Source organism: Lathamus discolor, chromosome 2 (genome assembly GCF_037157495.1).
Source record: "Lathamus discolor isolate bLatDis1 chromosome 2, bLatDis1.hap1, whole genome shotgun sequence".
Classification (NCBI taxonomy): domain Eukaryota; kingdom Metazoa; phylum Chordata; class Aves; order Psittaciformes; family Psittacidae; genus Lathamus; species Lathamus discolor.
The window spans coordinates 158,625,498-158,645,575 of record NC_088885.1 but is presented as its reverse complement, the minus strand read 5'-3'; the positions used below and the strand labels follow the sequence as shown (position 1 = coordinate 158,645,575).

General features: G+C 47.5%; 1 protein-coding gene across 1 annotated transcript in view; it reads right to left on the bottom strand.

The window, feature by feature from the left end:
* The window catches only part of ADGRB1 (adhesion G protein-coupled receptor B1), a 210,591-nt gene that overhangs the window by 68,360 nt on the left and 122,153 nt on the right, over window positions 1-20,078 (bottom strand). Inside the window, exon 19 of the mRNA XM_065669051.1 lies at window positions 19,671-19,806. Coding sequence (XP_065525123.1) covers window positions 19,671-19,806 — 136 coding nt within the window. The remainder of the gene's footprint in view (window positions 1-19,670; window positions 19,807-20,078) is intronic.

Here is a 20,078-nt window from a genome sequence, read left to right as displayed (position 1 = left end):
CCAAGAAGATGCTCAGAACCAGCTCAGTTTCATGGCAAGAACTTTCCTCCTAATTTTCTCTGTGTCAGCTCACCTGATTTTCACATGCACAGTATGCACAAATACCAGGATCTATTTCTGGTTGACCCATCCTTTTTGAGGACCTTATTCTGGTCTTAACACACCAGTGTTAAGTCTGGGTGACAACTCTCATACCCATATCAAGGAAGGTGAGTAAAAGATGTGGGTTGCAAAAGAAGGATCGGGCCCTTCAAGTCCGGTGTGAAAATATGAAGATAACTAATGAGGCAACAGCAAAAGGCAGTGCCCACACTATACCCACTACAAATGAGCTCATCTGGGAATGGTGGTGAAGAAGGTTGGAGGATGAAAACATGGTAAAAATCTTTCACCAACTATGAATATCCGCCTAGAAAAGGAGGAGATGAAGCAAGCAAAGGAAAAACAAGACGTATATCCTCCCCAGGAACCCAGCATCAGTTTATACCATCCATCACTTCACTGCTACACAAGGCTTTTCTTCATATGCAGGGCTCCTTACTGGAAAATCTGGTTCTCATTTCACAGAATCATAGAATCACAAAAAGGTTTGGGTTGGAAAGTACCTTAAGTTCATCCAGTTCCAATCCCCTGCCATGGGCAGGGACACCTCACACTTGACCATGTTGCTTAAGGCTCTGTTCAGCCTGGCCTTGAACACTGCCAGGGATGGAGTATCTATCACTTCTCTGGGGACCCTGTGCCAGTGCCTCACCACCCTCACAGGAAAGAGCTTATTCCTTATCTCCAACCTGAACTTATCCTGTTTAAGTCTGAACCCATCACCCCTTGTCCTATCACTAAAGTCCCTGATGAAGAGTCCCTTTCAAGCATCCTTGTAGGCGCCCTTCAGATATTGAAAGGCTGACTTCTCATCTAAACACACAGATCTGCTGATCATCAGCTCTTGCAACATCAAGAACAAACACACATGCTATAACCTCACCTGATCTAGTTCCCTGCATCACTGGGACTGCGTAACTAGCTAATATCTGCCAGACTAACATCACTAAACTCCCCCAGTTCTCAGCTTAGAAATGAGGATCTGGATCCCAGCTGGTTTGCTCTGCTGCAGGCTTTTTTCCTGGCATGTTTCTGATTTCCACATCACTGATCTCTGCTGGCATGAAGGCAGAGAAGCAGAGACCCACAGTGCAACAGACACATGAGAACCCTCTATTTAGACTGATTAGGCAGTATGCAGAGGTGTGGGAGCACAGTCAGGGTTGTCATTAGACTGGCGCAGTACCAGCACCTATCACTACAGCCATGAAGATGAGATGGTTTCTGACATAGCAAGGGCTTAGCATAGGGAAAGAGAAAGCAAAAAGCAATTACACATGGATTTGGGAATGGAACAGGCAGTTCTCTGAGGACTTGTCTACACTGTTTTGTTGGCAGGTATGAGGCTGCTCAACCTGAACCTCCAATCAGTGAGATGCCATGAAGCTGAGGCAACTGCAGCTCTGTTCCAGGCTACTGAGCCTTCTGCAAAGCAAAATATATTAGGCAAGGCACAAGTGCCATATTTGTATGGATTCTGGCCAGCTCAACACATGGGCAAAGCAAGTATGTGCCCAGTGCCCACAGTCAGTAGAGGTCTAGTCCACAGAGCCCACCATGAAGAACAGAAACAGCCCTGATATAAAGGGATATGGGGTGAATAGAGCCTGAAGTCCAAAGGGCTGAGGAAGATCCCATTTACTTGCTTATTTTGACCAACAGACCTCTCACATTTTGAATCTCATTGATGGGGGGAATTAAGGAGCAAACTTTCACCACTCTGCTGCAGTGAACCCCATAGGAGCTATTGGGAAGGCTGGCACAAGAGCTTTAAGCATTTTTAGCTCTAAAAAGGCTTTTCAGTTCTCAAAATGGGCCTATAAGAAAGATGAGGAAGACTTTTTAGCAGGGACTGTTGCAGCAGGACAAGGGGTGATGATTCTATGATCACAGGCAAAATTTAGCAACACATTCACTAGGATTGGATGCCCAACTGGCATAGGTACCCAAAGGAGTAAAGGTTGATTGAGGGATCTTTACTGGATGCGAACTAGCTACAGACTGGACCCCAAACTGCACTAGAGTGTGGTGCTAACTTTCTGCAATGTCCCTTCGCTTCTGACCACATCAGCTCTGACACTTCACTACAGTGCATCTTCCTTGAGTTTGCTTTGCAAAACAGGAGGATAAGGACTCTCCAGAGCTATACCATAGACACATACAAAGGGTTTGGATGCCAATCTTAATTCAACTTGATGAAGTTATGGAACTTGATATATATGAAGTTATGGAGCTGGAAAGCAATATCTTAAGTCCTTTTAATTACCAGTAATTCTGCAAAAGCTCCAAGAATAATATGGTGCTGAGCCTCACCAATCCATCCAGCAAAGTTGCTCCAACCTAGACTTCCCAAAATGCTCACAGGAAATGTTTTGGTTCCCATGCGGATTCTTCCTTTGAACTTCTATGGAGATCTGGATGGCTAACTGTGGACCTATTGGAGCAAGCCCAGAGGAAGGACATGAACATGTTCAGAGGGCTGGAGCAGCTCTGCTCTGGAGCCAGGCTGAGAGAGCTGGGCTGGTTCAGCCTGGAGAAGAGAAGGCTCCTGAAGGGGAGACCTGAGAGCAGCTCCAGTGCCTAAAGGGGCTGCAGGAAACCTGGAGAGGGGCTTTGGACAAGGGCCTGTAGGGACAGGCCAAGGGGAATGGCTTGAACCTGCCCGAGGGGAGACTGAGATGAGCTCTTGGGCAGAAGCTGTTCCCTGTGAGGGTGCTGAGGCGCTGGCACAGGGTGCCCAGAGAAGCTGTGGCTGCCCCATCCCTGGCAGTGCTCAAGGCCAGGTTGGACACAGGGGCTTGGAGCAAGCTGCTCCAGTGGAAGGTGTCCCTGCCTGTGGCAGGGGCATTGGAAATAGATGGTCTTTAAGGTCCCTTCCAACACAAACCATTCTACAATTCTATGATCACAGCAATTTTTAACATCAACCCATATGACTGTATTCCCACCCTGAGAATTTACTCCTGCCAAATATTTGTGGAAGATTAGAAGCAGGTTTTCAGAGAACTAGGTAAACATAAAGAAATTTCAATGAAATCTTCAACATTTTCATTTGTCTTCCATCAAATAAAAATTGAAATTGGACATATTCCAGGCACTGCTAGTGCTGAAACACCATATTCTGCTCCTCATAAACTGAAATGTGGAAGGGACTTTCTTTTGGGAACAGAAGCCCCGTATTTAGTCAGGCGCTGGGGTGGGGTGCGGTAGGGTAGGAGGGAGAGCTGCAAACTCCAGTATGAAGCCACATCTTCTCCCTTTTACACCTTGGTTTCCCCTCTTGCAGAACTGAAGTGAGCAACAGCCGTATCCCACCCCAGAGATGCATGGTCCTGACAGATGTACTGCAAAGCACAAACTCATAAGACATGGATTGCTCCTTCCTCACTCATTCCACGTTCACTCACAACCCCTTTTATCTCCTTGCACCCCCCTTAAGGCAAAATGAGTTCACGTTGCACAAATGGTGGCCTGGGATGAGCATCGATTGTGACATTTGATTTAAGTAGGTCTCATTTCACTGACTTTTCATGGGTAACTGGGTAAAACTGGGGGAGGAGCTCCATTAAAATAAAAAATGCCTGACATGTAACTCATTCCTAAACCATCCAAGAGTCACTGAAGAAGCGGAGTTTGGATTTGAAGAGATGAGGTGACTACATCCCTGTATCTCCAACACAACAACATGAACATCCCTCCCTTCCACATCCTCTCTGACACCCCTCTGCCCCCCAAACACTCAGGTTCTTTCTCTCCTTTGCCTATCCCATTTCACACATCACCAATAACCTAGGTCCCACAACAGCTAAGTAAGGAGTTGCATATACTGGTCCATGGCTAGGTCAGATGTTTGCCCATTGGCAAGGCATTACACCGACCAAGTGGAAGCCAGACTTGCGGGCAATACTTGGTGTCTATCTGCAGCCCTTTGCACAGAAAAGACCCTGATCTTAATGTTCTTTATCCTTCAGCCCAGCTTTCACAAAACCCTTGCCCACTGGAAGGACTTCTGCTGAAGAGATGTTATGAAGTGCATCCCTTCTCCCTATAGAGACGGCATGGTTGGTCCAGCCCTGACTGGATTTCTGTTGTTGTCATGAGGGTGGATAATCATAAAAACCACTGGCTGCAAAGAACAGGAGCACAGTACTTTAGAAATAAGAAGTCTTAAAGGCTTAGGCCCACGTAGCTTAGGATTCTACTTTCCTTCTTCATTATTAAGGTTTCTCTGTCCTCCCCATCTTCTTTCCCTCCCCCAAACACACATTTCTTCCCTTTGGCAACCAAAGCACTGTTTATTTTCTCTCTTCTGACTAATTAAAACCCCTGACAGAAGGTGGCTGAATGCTGCAGGATCTGAGCCTTGCAAGGGAAATTTCCTTGGAGGAGAAAGAGTGGGGAAAACAACCTTGGTTTAAAAAAGTGGTAATGCTACCAACAGAAAAGCAGTAAGGCATTCTCAAGGTAAGAGAGAAAGCAGTTCTTTGGGAGCTTCCCAGTACCACAGGTGAAGCCTTAGGTGACGTGGTCTAGTGTAAGGCATCCCTGCCCATGACAGGGGGTTGGAACTGGATGATCTTAAGGTCCTTTCCAACCCAAACCATTCTATGCTTCTATAAGGAGTGAATTGGTTGTCTGCAAAACACAGGACAGGAACTCAGTTTTCTCCTTCAGGGACCACAAGTGGTCCCAAGTAACCTGTCCATCACCACCTCCCCATATCTGCTGATGGGTGCCATGCAGAAGCAACCTGATGAAGCCTTGCCTATTTGGAGCTGGAAAGAAAACCTTTCCCTGGGCCAAGCAGGTCATTACGAGTTGCAAGTCCCACAGTTCTGTCACCAAGCACGACAAGAGAGGAGAGAAGCAATCAATGACATCAGCTGAGATGGAAATAACGAGTGCTGCTGCCTAGGGCTGCTTGCTGTCCTACCACCTCATTGCTCTGCCTAGCAGGGCAGAAGGACGCTCCTCCTTTTCTTTACAATTTCACTTTGCTTCCTTCTCCCTCTTTTCTATTTCCTTCTCTTCCTTATTTTTAATTTCCTTTCTCTTTCTTACTCCCTTCCTATGGCCATTTTCCAAGACTTATTCTGCCTTTTCTTCTTTCTCTTCATGCATCACTCTGTCTCTCCTGCCACTATGTTCTCTGCATCTTTTTCCTTCTCTCGCTTTCTGCAGAACACCGTGAAAAGTGAGTTCATTTGAGTCGTGCTTGTTCCATTACCCTGCTCTGGCTCCAGGGTCAAACAGGCTCCAATTAGAACACAATATTTCTTAATGCCATGCAGTTTGCCTGAGACCTTACAAGCAAGCTGTTCTTTCTGCTTTTTCCATCCTTGATACCAAGGAAGGCTGAACAAAGTCGTTATAGGTACAACAGCATCATACTGAAGAATTGAACCATTCCTTTTGCTCCCAAATTAAACACAGACATGTGAATTTGGAATCTGGGATGATGGGCTTCTTTTGGTTTGCTATTTGGAAGAGTCGCCTTGAGCCTGACTTCCATTGGAAATTAAAGACTCATGAAGTCTCGAATTACAGCAGCACTGGTTGCAAGGGACTTTAAAGCTTTCTAATCCAATTTATTGCTTGGAGCAAGGCTGGCACTGACATCGGGGGGAGGTTGGCCATGGTTTTGCTTGGATGAGTCTTGGGAATTTTCAGAGGTGGAGAGGTCCCATCCTTCTGGCGTCTATTCCAGGGCCACATCACTCTCCTGGTGATAGGATTTTTCCTAAGGTCACGCATTAACCCCAAAAGCTACAGTTCATGGCTTTTTCCTTTGCTAACTCATCAGGCACAAGCGAGACGAGTTTGGTTTTGTAACTTTGGTAATTGCCCCTCTGATACCTTTAGGCTGTGATTAGATTGCCTCTTATATTCATCTATGTAGGACCAAGCAGGTTCAGATCCCAATACCTCTCCTCACAGGTAATGAGCATAAAGCAATAAGACTCATTCCACTCTTCACAAAGAACTGGACTGGGTGGGTGTGATTTACTCCAAGAATTGCTCAGGAACCATTTTACTGTGCCACTGGCCTCAAGGCTTTTCTTGCTTTTTGTGAAGGTTTTTGAAAGCTATACTGTATTGATTTTGTTGCTGGTTGGACAACTCTTGTCAAAGCAGAGAGCTGGTTGTTAAAATTGCTGGAAAATAATGCTTTAAACAGCACTCACAAAAGGGAGCAGCTTGCTAAACAAAGGGGTGTAATGTCAGTGCTGAAAGAAAACTACTGAGAACAGCTGAATGACCAAGAGGTGAACGTGGTATTGTCATCTGCCAAAGAAATTACCATTCAGTTAAATTCTGTGTTTCTCTTTTGGGCTCAGGCTCTTTGTATATCTGCAGATATACTGCAGTGGTGGTGTAAAGCACCAGCCATGTATTTTACTACAATAGAACCGCTGGACAAAAAGGACAGCAGCCACTCCAAATAGCAGCAATCTGCAGCATCTTCCTGACTTTGGTAATGAGTGATGCTATGACACCTTCAACTGTCTGAGAACCAGGCTCTTGACACATTTAGCAGAGAATGCTGCCATTGATGTGTGTCCCCACCTCTAGGGCTCTGCAGAGCCAAGAGAAGCAAAGCCTTCCACCTGCCTGCAGAAGGAGAAGGTATGAGGGATGCAAGGAGCAGACCTGCTGAATAAGCAGTTCTTGAACACTGCCAGGGATGGGGCAGCCACAGCTTCTCTGGGCAACCTGTGCCAGTGTCTCACCACCCTCATAGTGAAGAATTTCTTCCTTACATCCAGTTTAAATCTACCTCCTTTCATTTGAAAACCATTGCCGCTTGACACTATGGGCCCTGGTGTCATGGACAAGACCCTGGCCAGCAGCTAAGCACCACACAGCTGCTTGCTCACTCCCCCTGACACAGGATGGGTGGTGAGAATCAGAATGGGGAAAGTGCAAAAGTTTGTGGGTTGAGATAAAGACACCTTGATAACTAAAAGAAAAGAAAAATAGCGGAAAAAATGAGAGAGAGGGGAAAAAAATCCCTCAAGGTGATGTAAAATAGAACAATCACTCACCACCAAGCAACAAATGCCCACACAGTCCCCAAGCAATGGCAACCCCTCGAGCCTGCAACCCTCCAGCTTTATATTGTGAGCATGACACCATACAGTCTGGGATATCCCTTGGGTCAGTTGAGAGCAGCTATCCTGGCTGTGTCCCCTCCTAACTCCTTGTGCATCCCTAGCCTGCTCACTGGTGGGGTGAGGAGCAGAAAAAGCCTTGACTCTGTTTAAGCTCTTTTCAGTGATAACAAAAACACCCCTGTGTGTTCCACACTGTTTCCAACACAAACCCAAAACATAGCCCCATACCAGGTACTATGAAGAAACTTAATTCTATCCTCAACAAAACCTGGTTAAAAGGTCTTTATCATTTTTTCTTATATATTTTATATATTATTATAGATGTACTTTATATATTGAAAGTCCACAATAAGGTCTCCCCAGAAGCTTCTCTTCTCCACCTTCTAACCTTTGAGATCCCTGCATGAAGATCACTTTGTGGCATCATTAATAACTAATCTTCTTACAACCTCTTTCACAACATCCTCCCCAGCTCTGCCCATGTCATTGCAAATCAGATCCAGACGATTACTACCTTGTTTTGCTTCCTTCCGATCATAACTACAGGCTTCTCATGTCAAAGCTAATAGTCACCCATTATTTGGAACGTTTTTGTGTAGCTGAGGGCCCCTTTTATGTAATTTGGCCACTCTAACAGGCAATTCTGTGTAATTACAGTACACAAAAATCACCCGGAGAGACATCTTAACGTGCTACTATTTATTAACAACCACTAACTCTCCACTTGGTATCGAGTCCACTTTCAAGCTACAACATGGCAATCTGCATTTAGCAAACAGCCTTGATGAAGCTTTCAGGGCAGAGCAGTGGTCATGCAGCCGGTTGTTAATAGGAACCGTCAGGATAATTTCCTTCAGGCTGGCAGGGAATTACAGGAGTTAACAGTATGCATTGTCTACCTGCCACTCCTTGATGCCATGGTCAGCTTGCTGCTGCTTTTTGAACTACCAGACTGCACTCTCAGTGCGTCAGTTTCCAGTCCTGATATCAAGGAGGGCTGGATCAGGCTCAGAGTAGCCCTAAGTACCATTCTCCTCCTGCCCAGCTGCTCTCAAACATTTTCATTATCATTATTTAAAATGCATTCATAGAATCATAAAATGGTTTGGGTTGGAAAGGGCCTTAAAGATCATCCAGTTCCAACCCCCCTGCCATAGGTAGTGAATTTTCCTTTTCTGTCTCTTTCCCATTACACTTTGCTTGGTCAAGCTGCTGAAAACACTTCTTAACAGGGCTCCAAAAAGCAGCTCTGAGCCACTTTGCATCCCTCTGAGAGATGTGGTTTAGGAACCAGAGTGCTGGGCGAAGGGACTGCAAGCAAGCAGAGCAGGGCTCTATTCCCAGCTTGCCTGCAGGTCAACTGCATACATGGCTCCATCATTTAAGCCTATCTTTTCAAAGCCCTCTCAGCCGACCTGCTTTAGATTGCAAACACTGGCCTTAACTTCTCAGGGGCCTATTTTAACCCCCTGGAAATGGAAGAGAATAATACTGCCCTCCATCTCTCTTCCAAAGCTTAATTCAGCTTAGATTTCTGATACGTGTAAATGTGTTAGGGGATTCTTAGGGCTACGTTGGGACAATCAAACACCAGCATCTTGTTTTCTGCTGCAAATTATTAACATGGGGAGGTATGGAAGAGAGAGAGGAGAAAGCTTTTGGTTTAACTGTTTGTGAGCTGACCAGGTGGAGTATTTGGTTTTTACATCTTTGCTTTCATGCATATGGGAAACTTTGCTCTGTTCTAGCCTTTCCCTTTAAGGCATATTAAAGGGAAAATACAAACATTCCTCACAATAAAGGTGGTAAGAATCGCGGTGTCCTGTTCCTCTAAGGTTATGTGCTCCTTCCTACTAAGGCAACTAGGCAGAAGTGAACTTTAATGAGTACCACTGTCACAGGCACTGCAGCAAGCAACAAACCTCTATCTCACTATGTTAGTCCTAGAAAATATAATAGTCCAGTACCCACTCCACTACCCTGAGCTGAAGTGATACTGTATAGATAATACTCATATAAACTCACTGTTCAAGACAGAGGAGTCTTGTCCATCCATGGACCGTGCCAACCCCTGGACCACAGCTGGACAAACCATGATAGAGCAGGGAGCTTTATAACAATTAAACAGTATGGACAATTACAGGACAGTGCTGGAGACACTTCTACCAGGGAATTTATCATCATCATTATCATTACTATTACTACCATTATTTTATAGTATGAACATATGCTCTAAATACATTAAAAATGAACTGCCTTTACCTCCCTTCTGCTTGAGATTGCCCCTTCTGTGCACTACACAAAGGATAATCAATTCAAAGTCTGTAACTGATTTGCAAGCCTATTCTTACGTTACCCATCTTGCCCTAGTTTCACAAGTGTGCCCTCGTCCCTAGTAACTTCCCATCATCAGCGCCGAGCACCTTGCAGGGAAATGTGGTAAGATTTACACACAGTTGAAATAAAATAACTCCACAGCAGACTGGGAGAGGAAAATGAGGGTAGAATCCAGACTGTGTTTATCCTGATTTAAGCAGTGTTTTGGTTCCATGCCAGGCGACAGCATTTCACTAAATTACTCCAAAACAGCCCGCTGTTTGTTTTACTCCGTCATTGTTGTACCGGTGAGTGATGCCAGACTGGTAGCTCTCCCCACAGCATGGGCAGCACATTCCTTCCCCATGCCCGTGCATCCTGTCCTTAAGAGAGACATGGCTGAGGAGTAGGGGGAACACCCAAAGCCCCAGTGGAAGAAGATATGATCCAAAGGTGCTCACACTACCATACTGAGAACAGACATCTGCTTTCCCTTTCCCCTCCTCCCACCCTTGCCCAGTCCTTAAGCAAAACCTTCACCCAAAGCACAAGCCACGAATCTTTGCGGAAAGCCTACACAAACCATCACTTAAACATCTCTTAAGCCCTGCCTTCATTTAGTCCCTTTAATTATTACTTGCAGATGTGATTCCTCTCCTGTAGAACTCAAGCAAACATTTCCATCTCTCACTGTTCAATCACTGTCTGCATGGGCAACAGTTCCTGACCTGAACAAGGTCAGGAACCATATGTCTCCAGCTCATTATCAGTCCTCAGAGGCTTTCAGGGCCTCCTTGGCTAGAGCTCGCCTATGAGAAGGAGACGAAGGGATTTCAACCATTTGGCAGATCATCAGTACACTCTTATGATGATAATATTCCCATTGCAACCTGAAAAGCCCATGGGATCCAGCATGTTTCCACCTACACAGTGCAATGCACAGCTGGTTACTGTGGACTCACTGATGCTAATTCCCTCTACATGGAATGGTGATCTCAAATCAGTGCACATGGAATCAGCTTCTGGCCCTGATGCCCATCTCATTCACAGCAGAGTCATTGGGAAGTAAAACTGTAACAGCCGCTGGATTTACAACTGTACTGGGTTGATATAAACAAGATCAAAACTGGCCCCAACAGTAGGATATTCCCCATGTGGGGAATGGCTGACATGATTGCCATATTTAAAAGAGCAAAAAGAACAATTCATCATGAAAAATGAAAGCCTTGTCGTGCTTGTGGGAAAAGAGCAGTGTCGTTTTGCTTTCACAGATTTATTGTGTTCTGTGTATCCTGCTGGTTAGTAAGGCAGGTAGCTAGCAAGCCCTGAGACGCAGGCTTAGTTTTGACTAGCCACTATCACATGCAGCATAATCCTACTTTCCTGATTAGGCAGTCCTGACATTTAGAGGGAACCTTCAAGCTCAGATACTCATAACTGCAAGTCTGACATTTGTTTTCAATGTGTATTACCCATTTTTGCTCAAGGATTGCCATTGCTGCCAAAATCTTGTGAGTAGATTAGTACACTCAGTTATTCATAGATAGCAAAAGCATGAAGGGCACAAGCCTTTGAGAAACTGATTCAGTTTTGGTTTAAATGAGTAGACATTTGTTGTAAAATAAGGACTCAATTTCCATGTCTCGCTGCATGGCAACTCAAGGGCAACTTCAGCCTTTAGGCAGGGCTCAACAGGGTTGAGTGGTAAGCAGCTTGTCAAAATTATCCAAAAAAGGGCTTTTCTAGGTGGAAGTACTATGAAGATGGGTGCGGAATGATAGGAGAAAGACAAACACCACTCAACAGCTCGACACAATGCACTTACTTAGTCCTTGCAGTGCTTCGAAAAGAAAGATAATCTCATTTAGCACTAATGCGCTGACTCCCACTCCTGATGCGTCCACGAAACCCAGCCTCCATCACCCACTTGTTACCATTTTCAAGCGAGCACCTTTTGTGATGTCTCCCACGCTGTCCTCTGACTTGGGAGATGCTCCCCCCCAAAAAAAAACACCTAAAAAGCTACCCAGTGCTCTCGCTTCAAACCTCCTCTGTTAAACCCTGCTCGGCTCAATGACTACAAGACAACCCTGACAACAGCAGATGTGCCACGACTTACTGCGGATCGCGATGACTAATGCCCTCGCGCTGTTTACATGTGCCCCCACACCCGCCTGCATCCAAGCATCCTTCTATTTCAGCTGGAAATTTCGGCTATATTTTGCCTATTTTGGGTCTGGGTCATTTTGTGGCTCATTCTGTGTTGAACAAATTGAAGTCGTCATTCTCAGGTGATGAGGAGGTTGAAATAACACATTATGAATACAAAGATAAAATAAAGATGGATCATCAGCTACAGTGGGGTACGGAAAGCAGGCAAGGTGCTCCTCCAGTTGGGATTTTCCCAGATATGCACCCTAACCTACCAGAGCTTCTCCATCTGCCTCCATCCCTTTCCTCCACCTCCCATCAGCATCCTACATCTCCGCCACACTTCTCTCCTTTACATAGCAAGAAGACAGAAAGGGGATCTAGTTCGCAGAATTACAGGCAAGAGGGGCGAAAAGACCTGACAAACTCATCTCACCCATTTGCCTGTTTTAAAGCTATCTGAACCATTCCCAGCCTTCAATAAAACCCTCACTGGTGGAGGGTAGGCTCTCAGTGCTTGCCTATTCCTGCAGACAGAAGGTTTTCCCTTGTGCCTAAATTAAATCTCTCAAACTGCAGTTTGATTCCAATCCCCAGCAGACACAGATAGCAGATTTCTCCCTTTACACAGCTACTTCTACCCTTTTCAAGACTATTATCCTCTTTCCCTTCAGTCTTTCCTCCTCGAGAAAAAGAGTCAAACCATCTCACAGAGCTCACCTTCACTCACCATCAGCACGGAGGCATCACACCAAACATCTTTGTCACATCATCCTCTCCCACATATATGCTCACACACTCCCACACTCACGTACTGTACCAGTCATCCTGTTTGAACACAGAGCAGAGCATCCCGGACATGTACCACTCACTCCCTTTGTTCACATTTCTGCCCCTTAATGGCTCTAATCATGCACTGAGCCTCAGAGCTGTTTTCCCAGCTCTTAGGAAAGGGGAAAGTAGGAACTGGGAAGACCCTGGTGTCCTGGCTTAAATCTACATGTCCTTTAACAGAGCAGTAAGCAGTGACTGGGTAATAGGGCAGCTGTCACATTTGCTAAGCTGCCTTCATGGCAACAAGCCATTAAGCACTGCAGCTCAAAATAAGCACCAAACCCCTCAGGAACGCCTGGACACGCAGTATCCCAGACATGCACGGTGAGGGTTTCATTTCAGCTGAAGACAAGTGACTAACCTCAGCCCTGGTCTGCTCCTGGGGTCACTTGGTTAATGCCAGCGCAGCTCTTGCCTTTACACCGAAGGGTGAATGTGGCTCGGTATTACTCACGTTGAAGCACTGAATCCCACAACGGTTTTAAGCTCCCAGCCACTTGATCATGTTCCTCTCCCACGTCCCCTTCAGATGAAGAGATACAGGGTGATGCAGCATTTGCCTGCAGAAGAGTCACTGCCAGGGCTGTGCAGAGCTCGCTGGCTTCAGCTCGCGGGGGAAGAGCTGCAGACCCACGCTGCTGCAATCCCACTGCCTGGAGTTTTGTCGTAAGTTAAAGACCTGAGCGAATCCACAAGCACGGAGCAGGAACTCGGCGGAGGGAAGCTGTCAGCTCTGAATATCTACCCAACTACCCGCTGGATCGACAGACAGCTGAAGCCGCAGACAGCCGCCAAGGAGGTGGGATGCTGGATGACTGCTTATTATGCTGAGCCAAATCCTCCTATTACTACCTCGTGTGCTACCTGTCTTCTTTTAATGCATTCGAGTGTTGTCTCTCCTCGAAGCATGGAACTGAAAGGGATTTCCTATCCCACTCGTCTCCAATTCCTTTCCTGTGTAATTGTTTAAACACTAATCACTTATTTGCTGACGGGATCCCTTCTTAGGTATCTGTGTACAGCACACAGCAATGGCAAACTCCATCACATCTTCCACCAAATTAACTAACCCTCTGCTCCCTGGCACCTGGAGCACATCACAAGCTCTATCCATAATCCCCTTCCCAAGCATAAATCATCTCATACGTTGACACCGGGTCCTCTCCAAATTCAAATGAGGTTTAGTCTAAATTCACCCTGTGATGCATAATGAACTCAGGTCAGTGATAAACCCCCACATGTTTTAAAGCAGGTGACTTCCAGCAAAGCAATGATGCAGAAGCACAATTCAGCCACCTCTGCTAAAAGGCCGCATTTGAAATGTAATGCAATTCTTTTAAGAGGGAGCTGGACTGCGAGTCGGCCCATTTGGGTACCTAAGGGCAACGCACATCCTCTCTACTTCCTAATTGTATTATGAGAGAGAGTGGGAAGGGAAAACTGTCAGCCCAGCTGGTTCATATCCTGTCTTCTCCGGGCTATCAAAGCTTGCTGAAGCTCAAGGGGACTCTATGGGGTTTAGTGAAAAGAGCATCCCTGCTGAGCAAAGGAAAGGCCAGCTTGTGGTTTTGAAAGCCTATGGGCTGCCAGAGACCTCAGGGAAAGGCACCCCTGAGAAAGCACAGCATCTGCTCCTGCTGTGGAGAGGAGTGAACCCCAAACATCCCCAGCAGTACTTACACCGTAACAGTCCTCAATCTCAACGCAAAGCTCTCCTGAGAGGATCAGGAGTCCAGCTGGAATGTCCCTTCCTCACTCTTACTTTGGTCTCTCCATATCCGGGGAGATTCCAGTGAGAACAGCACAAATCCCTAGGAAAGCTGAGGAAACATTCCCAGTTCAAGAGGCACAATCAGCTCCCAAGAGACATTCTACTCGCAGCAGCATCCCGGAGAGGACAGGGTGATGCAGGAAGAGGTGCCAACAGCACAAGGGCAGGAAGCTTTGGGAGGATTTGGACCTCAAAAGCCCAAATGTTTGCAGCTCAGCAATGTTCACCCTGGCACAGCTCTTGCAATAGGAGCAAGCAGAAGCTTGCTCAGGGAAATGACAGCACTTGGGGCTTTCTGTAGCACCCTTCAGGCTTGGGGCGCTGTGCAAATATGAACGTGCGCAGCCTGCAAGGGTGCTGCAGCTGGAGAAAAGGAAGCAGAAAACAATGAAGTGATTGGCCCAAGGTCACAATTTTACTCACAGGCACAGAAACAGCCCTGGCTGCACAATCACAGGATGGTTTGGGTGGTAAAAGACCTGAAGATCATCCAGTTCTAACCCCCTGCCATGGGCAGGGACACCTCACACTAGGCCATGTCACCCAAGGCTCTGTCCAACCTGGCCTTGAACACCGCCAGGGATGGGGCAGCCACAGCTTCTCTGGGCAACCTGGTCCAGTGCCTCAGCACCCTCACACTAAACTTCTTTCCTATATCCAACCTGAACTTCCCCTAGCCAATACACCCAGATACACCCTATAGGGGTCTACCACAGACCCATATACAAACTGGCAGCAGTTTGATGCCTTAAGACTTTGAGCTGGGCAAAACCAAGAACTTCCTTTCAGCAGAAAAGTCCAGCTTTTGAATCCAAGAGCTAATACCGCAGGAGAAGCAGCATTAACGAAACCTGAAAACTACTGTAAACCTGAGAACTGACTGTTCTCAAGATATGCAAAAGGCTTTGCTCTCATCCAGACTCCAAATCTCACGTGGTAAACCATGGTAGAATATAAATGTTAAAGCGTTCATCTCCAAATAAAGTGCTCTGGTCTTATCTAAGTGAAACGCTGCTCTAATTTCCATTCAAATGTTGTCAGAACTGCTACACCTTTACAAAATATTTTAATTCATTAACATTTTTCCAGGGGAAAAGCCTGCTGCTGGAAAACCTGGATCTGTTCCCTGTGCACGCAAGGCTCTACTGAGGTTTAAGACCTTAAAATAACCCACCTTGTCTCTGCACGCACTCTATGAAGTACACAGTCCTCCCATAGCACAGGGCAATCTTTTCAGGAGGAAGATCTCCAAGATCACACCAGACCTGCATGTTGATTCCCTTCCCACAGCCTGCTCAAGATATAACACTGAAAGTCTACTTTCCACATGTTATCTCCTGAAGGTAGAAAGGGCTCCTTCTCCTCTCCTGCACACACAATGCTGGCGTGTTTCCAGGTAAAAAAGGTATGTTGTGATTTGATATTGGAGCTCAGAAGCTGTTGTTTCTTTCGGAAGGCAGCACACCATGAAAGGTGCTTTGTATTCATAACAATGCTATACCAATGATTAAAGCCTCTTGCAACATCCTGGGACATCATAGGGCCCAGGGCTGGTCACTGTGTACACTCAGTGAGTGTACAAGTCAGTTCTATATAGTCTGCTACAATACAGCCCACAAAAGCATACAGGTGCTGTACAACCCCTCCAGCTAATGGTGTGCTTGTCATTAAACACACCATGGCATGGACATAACAAACTCAGCATCCATACAGGTTCTTGCCATCAGCACCTTTCAACCTTAGCTAACACTAGGAACCAGAGCAGAGCTCAGACGCTGAATTCCAATCAGCCCTGTCTCTGCAGATGAGGTTAGTAAGGAATGGGAGAGAGAGCAGAGATCTATTCATACAGTCTTACTGTGGTCCCAAGTGCTGTAAGAACTGAGCTTTATAGCTTGATTGACTGTATAAAGGCCAATCATGAGCTGGTAGGCTGAAGAGACAACACGAGCCAAACTCAAACAAGACAAAGAGTGAAAGGTTCTCCTGTGCATCCTCAAGCTCCTGCTCTTTCCTTCCCACCTCTAAAACTTTGCCAAGACTGCCAAGAAACACTTAGAAAACACCACCATAAGACTCTTTATTCAGCCTGACTATGGATTGCAATGTAGAGTTTGAACACGTGGCTCTGCAGTTTCCTTTTGTGCTTATTCTCTGTTAGCTATTATGCAGGTGTAGCATTCCAGCAAGCCAATACTATCACAGTACCAAGCTAGGCATGGCATAAAACCAAAATGAAAGGAGAACCCCAAAAAACTTATCTAAATTCCTCAACTTAAGAAGTTTAAATCTTTCATGGTGGTCAAACAGCAATCATGCCAAATCAGTCCCAGAGGCTGCCTTTGTCTAGCTGAATTTGCAGGGTCCAAGGGAAATGGGATGCAGAGAAAGGGTCACTTTTGAACTCCACCTGTTAAGCCGGACCTGAACAGCTCCGTCTTGGTTTAGGGATCTCCATCTTCAGAACCAATTAAAAACACAGCACTTTCAGCCCCTAATTACATTGAAATCAAGGCCAACTCCTTTTCCAATCATATGAGCAGCTCTTAGGCCCCAGACGAGGGAAACTCTGTCCTTGGCAAGTCCAAATCAGCTGCCTGGGCAGCAACACTCACCCTCCACAAGCCTTTCATGGTCCTTTTTCACTGCTAAGAAGCTGTGCCTGAACCAGGGTTACAAATATCTCAAACTGCCAGGGCCAAAGACTCCAGAAAGGAGATTTATAGCAATAAATAATATTAATGACACAGGCGGATGGAGCTTCTTGTCCTGAGAGCTCCAAAGGTACATGAAAAACTGCACTATAAATGTCACCACCGCAGACACCAACGATGATGAGATGCCACCTCTGGGGAAGGGAGGCAGCTTTGGCTTGCTCAGAATGACACTCAGTCAGGAAACTGAGGGTGGTACAACAAGGATATGGATGAACAATGTTCCAAAGCATCACCAGACCCTAGGCTTTGCTTAGTGGGGGGACTCAGGAGGTATCCAAGCCCCAGCTTTCCTCCCAGCACGGCCTAAGGACTCCTATTGATGCCCATGAGTTGACTCCAGGCTGGGAAATAAACTGAGTTGTGCAAATGCAACCTGACCAGCAGCCAGCAGAGTTGGAAAGAGGACAAAGGAAGCAATTTTAGGCCTAAACCCCAAAGGATCAGCTGTGAGGTTAGTTGCAGATATAATAAAACACGCCTGGGGGAAGGAAGCTGCATCCTCCTGCAGCCAAGCCCACTCTCAGATGCACGGATGATAAAGGGCTTACATGAACCCTGTGTTACCCAGATAACACTCCAAACACCTAGAGCTGAGGGAATAGCAGTATCTGGCTATGTTAAGTTAACCATTTTCCCCCCTAGCTGCTTAGTTAAATAATGCCAAGTGCTGTGTGAACATAAAGTCTCTGCTAGAGAAACTTCTGCTTCAGCCGAACCAAAGGCTCCCATCTCTCTTCCCATACTGCCTACTTCCAGAAGAAGGATCACCAAAGGACCTTCACCAGCAGCACTTCAGGCTTTGCTTTAGAAGTATTCCTGCAGCAGAAATCACTCTTTATTTTCTCCAACCACACAACCTCCCCAAACTTTGTCAGGGTTGCTTGCAACAACAGCACCGAGTGCTTCCTGCGCAGAACAAAGCTCACCCATCAACCATCATGATGGTCCTCACAGCCTCCGGAGCCAGATATTTGGGTGTCACCCTTGGGCTGAAGGGAGAAACCTTGCTGCTGGCAGGATGCAGCGCTGCAGGCTCAATGGGCAGGTACAGAGCAGCAAGTTACAGAGATGCAGGAGATGGGTCCCACCTGCATCACCTCCGCACACCTCGAGAAGGCTGGGTACCACTCCTGGACAACACTAGCCCATCAAGCAACCTTCTTTCCCGCTTGGTTTCAAGCAAATCCCAACTTCCCTTGTAAGAAGACAAGGAAGCAAAGACCCATGGAGGAAGATGGGCGCAGAGACACCAGCATCAACACAACCAGCTCCTTCCAAGCGGGAACCCAAGTCCCACTTCTACCTTCAAGCATCCTTCAACCAGCACATGTCTACCAAGACCATAAACTCGTTTTCTCTCCCAAGAGCACCTCAGGAGCGGTTGTACCTGACACGAGCCCATTTCACATCACTGGAGCAGCTGGGCCTGCATGGGGCCGGGCAAACACAACCAACACTGTGTCTTTAAAACCACTTCAGTGCAGATGTTGTTTCCATGGTAACTAGTGGACCAAATACATTAGTGTTTCTAATAATAAACCAAACCTTCATCTTGGAAAATGTGATCCCCCCTCTCCCTTTTACCACCGTCACCCTTCCTTTCATCCTTTCCCCTCCCCTTTCACTGAATTAAGCCAGCATTTAACAAGCAAAGCATAATTAGTAAACAATTACAAGGGCCCAGTAACTCCCAGTGCCCAGGCAGATGGAGAAGCATTGGGTGGAGAAGGGGGGGTGGCTTTGCTCTATGAACCTGGGAGCTGTCCAAAAGGGGATAAACTACTTAAAAAAAAAGGGGGGGGGGGAATACATTATAAAGCACAAGGTGGAATAAAAGGGACGGAAAAGCCCCTTTTGACCACCCTGGTGTTGCCTTTGGCACCTTCCCCACTCTCTGAGTCCGGGTGCAGCCGCCCAGTGATAATTTCTAGGAATCTCACACTTTTCTTTCCCTCCATCCCAGACGCGGCTCCGTATTCACCAACAGCAGCCAAAACTTCACAACTCCTCCCTTCCACGCTCCTTTATTCCGGAGTGGGGGCACCCCATGCACCCCCATCACCCAAAAAGTATGGGGTAACGAACAGGACTCCGAGGCATGGAGTGGGACACGAGTGCGATGCGGTGGGGATGGAAGCGGTGCGGGATGATTCCCCTCCTTCCCAAAATGAGACACGTGTGAGGATTTAGTGCGTGGGGAGCCCACATGAGGGAACACGCCCGGCGGGGGCTGCTCGCCCCACACGTTTAGCGGTATCTTCATCCAAAGCACAGGGAAAGAGGGATGGAGGAAAAGGGGGAAGCAGCGCAGCAGCAAGACGCGTGTCCCGTCGTGTACCCCCCCCCCATCCCAAAAGGCATAAACTGCGGGCAGGTCGGGGAAGGGGAGAGGAAGGGCGGCGGTGGAGGGTGATGCAAAGCCTCACGGTGTGTGTCGCCACGGTCCCGGCGACACCGGGCTGCAGCAGGGCTCGGGGCTGTCCCCAGCGCCCCCGGTCCCCGCAAGCCGCCCGCCGAGGATGCTCCGCTGCATCCCGGTGGTGTTCCCTTCCTTTCCTCTTCATTTTCCCCGGTCCCCCCGCAACCCCATGTGTGTGTATGTGTGTCTATGTCCCCATCCCTCCCTCCTCTCCCCTCTGCTCCTCCCTCCGCGGCGGGACTCACCATGTCGGGGCTGAGCTGGGCTAAGATGGCGAAGGCGGAGAGCCGGTCACACAGGCACTTGGTCCGGGAGGCGTCGAGCGGGACCGTTCGGCAGCCGCGCCAGGACCAGGCGCCGGGTGGAGAGGCGGAGGCTCTGCTGGAGGAGGGAGGGAGGGAGGGATGGATGGATGGATGGATGCAAGGAGGGAGGGATGGAGCGAGGGAGGGACGGGGCGGCGGAGCGGGGAGAGAGGGAAAGCGGCCGTCAGGGCGGGCGGGGAGCGGGCACGGAGCCGCAGGGGAGACCGCGCCCCCCCCCCCTTCCCCCACCCCCCCCCCCCCCCAAATACCACCCCCCCGGAGCTGGATCTTCTAGTCCCCGCCCCGCTCTGACCCCTCCATCTCTTTCCACCCATTTAAGCGTTCCCC